The sequence below is a fragment of the Catharus ustulatus genome, chromosome 2 (genome assembly GCF_009819885.2).
Source record: "Catharus ustulatus isolate bCatUst1 chromosome 2, bCatUst1.pri.v2, whole genome shotgun sequence".
NCBI classification, from domain to species: domain Eukaryota; kingdom Metazoa; phylum Chordata; class Aves; order Passeriformes; family Turdidae; genus Catharus; species Catharus ustulatus.
Window position 1 is genome coordinate 16599784 of NC_046222.1, and position 6000 is coordinate 16605783.

The following is a 6000-nucleotide window of genomic DNA, read 5'->3' on the forward strand; positions in this document are numbered from 1 at the left end:
CACAGATCACCTCCAGCAGCTCTGATGTCTGTCCTGGCCACTCAAGAACTCTTGCTTGAAAACATCCTGGAGTGCATTCCGGTTGGAGAATTTGCAGTTATTCAGCCCTTGAGTGATGAGTTCTGCCTTGTTCTAGGGTATCTTCTCACTTGGAAATTAACATTAGCTTTCTTTAAAGCAGCTTCTTCTCAGGTATATTTTCAGAGTCCTTTTTTTTTTAAAACTGAATTTCTTAACCTACTTATTTAGTTTCAGTCACAAAGTTTCATCCAACCTTTTTCTTTTAATTATGTAACGTCTTGTCCCTTGTTTTTTGAAATTAGTGAAGATTCTGAAAGCACCAATAGACTTAGATTTCTGCACTGCTGTATTTGAGGATGGTAAAATTAGAGCAATGAAGAACTAAGATTCATGAAAATACTGTTTTTTCTTGCATTTTCAAACAAGCTGGGTACATATTATAATCTTCTAATCATTCATAATGGTGCAGAGAACTAAACTTCTCTTCTAAACACTTGTTCTGAATCACAGTGTTGCTCTTCCTCCCTGCAAGGACATACTTGTACTTTTTACAGAGTAAGCTGTATTTACTGTGTTTTGGTTTTTTTGTGAATCTTTTTAATGCTACCAGCTGCGAGTTCTCTACTCACAATACCTTAGAAGAACTAAAAGCTTGAATAAACTGCTTTATCACTTGTTCAGGCTCATGCCTGAAAACCCTGTCTTTTCTGGGTCAACTTCAGAAGCTCCAAATAAGGACACAAAAACCTTCTTTACTGAAGAGCTTCGTTTAGATGTCAAAGGTTAGTAAAACTTGTATTTGTGCATTTGAGAAGTTGTTATATATAAATAAGGTTTTTTTTGTTAAAAATATTTACTTAGAAAATCTTACCTGTGAAACAAATACACAGAGAGACAAACACATACATATGTTTAATAATCTTTGGCTAACACTCCCCATTTGAAACTTAACCAAAGTTGATATGTTTATCAGAGAAACCAAGAAAAACAAAACCCAAGAATAATACATTGCTAATATTGAATCCTGAACATTCTAAAACACTAGAAATGTGTGATCTATTCAGGAACCATTGCTTTGCTTCTAGAGATATTTTTAAATATTAAATAAAATTTCAATATTTTCTTGTGTTTTAATATATAAATTAAAAAGATTAAAATATTTTAATATATATTTTTAAATGTTTGAGATGTTAAATTGTGTGTTGCTTTTGTCATGCTGTTCAGAAGTTAATCAGTTATGATGAGAATATATATTGCTTTTTTAGCTGAGAAACATAAAGAGAATTAGATTTTTAAATCCCTTCTTTGAAAATTTTTTTATGTACCTACACAGGTATAAGCAAGGAAAAGGAGTTTCCATTTCTTAATTTTTTGCTTGGAAATCACTGTATGTTGCAGAATAATTTATCTGGATGACAGTAAGAAAGAATTACTAACGTGACATCCCAAGGGAAAGACTTCCCTTATTTCATCATAGAATCATGAAGACCTCTGGGATGATCCAAGTTCACCCTTTGAACACCACTGTGCCTCCTAAACCCTCTCACAAAGTGCCCTGTCTGCATGCTTTTGGAACACCTCCAGGGATGGTGACTCCACCACTTCCTGGGCAGCCTGTTCCAGGGGTAATCCACTCCTTCAGCAAAGAATAATTTCCTAATATCCAATCTGAACTTGGTGAAACTTGAGGCCATTTCTATACATGCCTGCAAAGCTCAGCTGTCCTGCAAACACCTTATTGTTTGTTCACTCCAAAGTCAGTGTTTCATGATTTTTACAATGTAAAATTGTTGTTGATTCCTGGTGTCCACTTGGAGTTCAGTCTCTAATTAGAAGTGAATTCGGAGGTGTGGAGTGTCTCAGGCTAAGGAGCAAAGGAACTGGCCTGGTGGAGAAGGGCTGAGTCAAACAAGCCCTTAGAATAGCAATAATAGAAACATGCACATGAAGGTCCCGTTACCACAATTCTATTGGAATCAGAATTTTTGTGTGTGGTGTGGAGGCACCAACATCTGTGACTGATATATTAAGAGTATTTCAACACCTTTTCTTTCCCTCCCAGGAACAGGGATGCTGTCATCCCAGATCCCACATTTGGCCTGCTCTGTGTACCATATAACACTGAAAGATCTGCCAGCCATGGTGAGGCTGTGGTGGAATAGCTGTGAGAAGCGTGTCTTCAATGTTGTGGATAAATTCACAAGCAAATACGTCAGCAGTGTGCTCTCCTCTCAGGAAATATCTTCTGTTCAGACTAGCACACAGTTATTTAATGGCATGACAGTAAGACTTCTTGTCCTTTCTTTTTATTTACTTGAGTTTTTTGCAAACATTTCAAGAAATTTTACTTGTCAGGAGCAGACTATAGTTCTATTTCATGTGATTTCAATTTTGTTGTTCTAAATGACTGATTAAACATAATTTTGCTTGATATCAATTAATTTGATGTTTATTAATATTCTGCTTGGAAAAGCATGAAAGAATGGATTTTACAATGTTGAAGAAGTTGAGAAAGTAGATGGAAGGTATTGCTATCAATATCCTACTTTGTTTATTAAAAGATGTGAGTAGATTGAAAAGTAGCTGGTAATTTCTTTTTAGTTTACTGAAGTATGAATAGATTTTTGTTTTCTTTAACAAAAGTGTTTACCTGATGTAAGAAAATAATATAATGTGTATAGTAATGCATTTTATAGTATATATATACATACTCACAAAAACTAGAGATGCTGGAGTACCTCTCTGTGGCATTTTTTAATATGAGTATTTTTTTCAAAGGTAAAAGCTCGATCTGCAGCACGAGAAGTCATTGCAACCTATTCTGTTGATGATATCTTTATTGAACTAATAATACAGCTTCCATCAAATTACCCACTGGGATCCATAACAGTTGAGAGTGGAAAGAGGGTTGGTGTGGCTGTACAGCAGTGGCGCAATTGGATGCTACAGTTAAGCACATATCTTACACATCAGGTGAGTTTAAATAAAGCTCCTAGTTTTTAAAACTTAAAAAGTCCTCATAGCAGGAAAAGTATTCCTAGTAATGCAGTATTGTATAGATCTGTGTAATAGATCTCATTAAATTGCAAAGGCCTTCATTAGGTCACTCTTACCATCTGCTTTTCTCCAGATACAGAAACAGGTAAAATGATCAGCCTACTAGGTCCTGCTAAATCCAGAGTTCAAGTTGAAAATTTAGATCTCTTAAGATGTGGACCAGTTTTTTGTCCTGTGTGGCAGTACCATCTCAACTATAATTTGAAAAAAAATCACAAAGCAAACAAGAACAAAAAATCAAAAATCCCGTTCATGGAATTCTCTAAAAGACTGATGGTTGCTGAAATTGCATCATCTGTGGTTAGAACAAAACAAAGCAGTGATTGAAAAGTGCAAAATCCCTTTTTAAGTGCTCCTGAATACACTCTTCCTGCTCTGATGAATACTCACTTTTCTGTAGATCAGAGTTTTATAAGTTATGCCCTGCATGTATTGCATGTCATTTTAGATTATAAATTCTTCAGGCTTTGTTTCCTTCATGTTTTTATGACTACAATAGGAATAGTCCAAAGGAGTTCTATAGTATTAACAGCTCTTTTCCCTCTTTTAGAATGGAAGTATTATGGAAGGATTATCTTTGTGGAAAAATAATGTGGATAAACGTTTTGAAGGCGTTGAAGATTGCATGATCTGTTTTTCAGTCATTCATGGTTCAAACTATTCTCTTCCCAAAAAAGCTTGCAGAACATGCAAGAAGAAGTTTCATTCAGCTTGCTTGGTAAGTACCTGGAGTAAATATTTTTAAATAGGCAAAATATCATAGAATCATAGAACAATTTGGGTCAGAAGGGACCTTGAAGCTCATTTGTTCCAACCCCCTGCCATTGAGAGGGAAGCAACCTTCCACTAGACCAGGTTGCTCCAAGCCCCATCCAACCTGGCTATCCATATAGTTTAAACCAGAAACTTCTACTGTATTACCAACAGTTTTCCACTTTGTCAATGGAGTATTTGGGACTGCCTGCACTCAAATTATTTCTGTGGATTTTGTACTTAGATGTAAGGGCAGATAATGAGAGAAGAGCTGCTACACAGCTGAGTGTGTCTTATATACAAATACATATGTACATACACGCATGCATACATGTACAAGTGAAAAGGGTTTTTTTACTGTTTCTTATTGTTCTTTTTAAAAGTATAGTTAATGTTTTGGTAGTTACATTCACAGAATTAACTAGGTTAGAAAAGACCTTGATTGGGATCAAGTCCAGCCTATGACCTAACACCACCTTGTCAGCTGGACCATGGCACTAAGTGCCACATCCAGTCTTTTTTAAACATCTCCAGGGATAGTGACTCCACCACCTCCCTGGGCAGCCCCATCCAATGCCTGATCACTCCTTCTGTGAAGAACTTCTTCCTATTGTCCAGTCTAAACCTGCCCTGGTGCAGCTCAACAGCACAGGTCCCTGGCAATAATGGTTATTATTGATGATGTGCTAGTGTTTCTGATACTCTGCTTTGTATATTAAACAATTGTATTTCTCTTTTTCAGTACAAATGGTTCTCATCCAGCAACAAATCCACCTGTCCGCTCTGTCGAGAGACATTCTTGTGAAACAAAATATTCTTCCTTCTTTCTGTGAGCTAAATAACAATTAAAGAGCAGGCAATAAACTGTATGTTGAAAGAAGTTAACTATTTGGGAATAATGTCAGTTACTTTAAATTCTTCACTAGTGGAATATAACACATATTTACCTCTGGACTGGCTTTTTGTAAATTTGAAGATTCTTCTTTGATATAAAGAAATATATAACAATAATTTATTTTAATTGGTATATTTTTAAGATATATTAAAAATTTCAGAAATAATGCAGGGTTATGTCTGAAAACTGGTGTTTAAGCCACGGCATAGTTGATTAAAACCTTTTATTTTAGGCATATTCTAACATGGTGTTATGTAATTAACCCAGGTTATACCTCTTAATACAACAGCTGAATATAACATAGGTGTTACAAAGATTTGATTTTTGATTAAAATGCATTCATAATAGTCCCTTTTATGGGGGAAAAAAAGAATGTTGTTGCTGTTAGATACTAAGGCACAAAACTATGGTGATAATCTGTTAAAGCATAAAATTGAAACATAGCCTCTTCTAATAAACTGAACTTTCACCTTTCAAAGTTTATTTTTCCCAAAACTCCTCAACCATCCAGTAGCCTAAAATCATGAAAATCCAGAAGCCCAACTAAGTAGAGAGACCACAATCATTCCTGCATGACAATGAATGACACCATCTATTTATTGCTGATTGGCTTTTTAAAGAGAAGGCAGACACACTGATCAGTCCTTGTTTGTCTTCCTGAGCTGGCAAATTAGCTGTCACTGAATGTCTACTGTACTTCCACTGTCCTAGAATAATAAGGACTCTTAAGTGAACATGCAGATGTATCAGAATCTAATAGCCTTCAACTATACATGTTTTTTCATGCCTTTTTTTAAACAGTGGTAGCATACTAGTGTATTCCAACTTGGGTGGTATTTGTGGTGGGTTTCTTTGAAAAGTCAATAAAGGTGGGGAATAAATAAATAAATTTTGTCACTCTCTGTAGTCTCTGGATTGCTGTCTCTTCCTGTGTGTGATGAACTTTTAGAAATTAATAAATTTTCAGATGCTGAGTTTGTAGCATGGTCAATTGGCTGTACCTCAGCAGCTATTATTTTAGATTTTTAGCTATTGATAACTGAAGTCTATATTTTTAACGTGTAATGCTGGGTTTCCAGAGGAGATGTTCCTTGACCTTTTGTTTCAAGTAGGTGAGAAGGGAAAGGATTTAAAGCTGGTATCGAGAAGGTCTAACTGAGAAGAGTAGGGAAAAAGCTGTATTGTTTCACAGTTACTGATGCTAGAACTCCGGCATTGCCTCTGTTTCATCACTTTGGTTATTCTCAATGGCTTCTTTGCAAGGTCAGTGACTG

At 35.6% G+C, this 6000-nt stretch overlaps 1 protein-coding gene across 1 annotated transcript in view; it reads left to right on the forward strand.

Annotated features, from left to right (window-relative positions):
* LTN1 (listerin E3 ubiquitin protein ligase 1) overlaps positions 1-5628 on the forward strand; it is a 29696-nt gene extending 24068 nt beyond the window's left edge. Inside the window, exons 25-30 of the mRNA XM_033051889.1 lie at positions 6-192; positions 632-803; positions 2084-2304; positions 2800-2994; positions 3629-3796; positions 4574-5628. Of these exons, the coding sequence (XP_032907780.1) occupies positions 6-192; positions 632-803; positions 2084-2304; positions 2800-2994; positions 3629-3796; positions 4574-4636 (1006 nt within the window). The 3' untranslated portion in view covers positions 4637-5628. The remainder of the gene's footprint in view (positions 1-5; positions 193-631; positions 804-2083; positions 2305-2799; positions 2995-3628; positions 3797-4573) is intronic.
* The last annotated feature ends 372 nt before the right edge of the window (positions 5629-6000 follow it).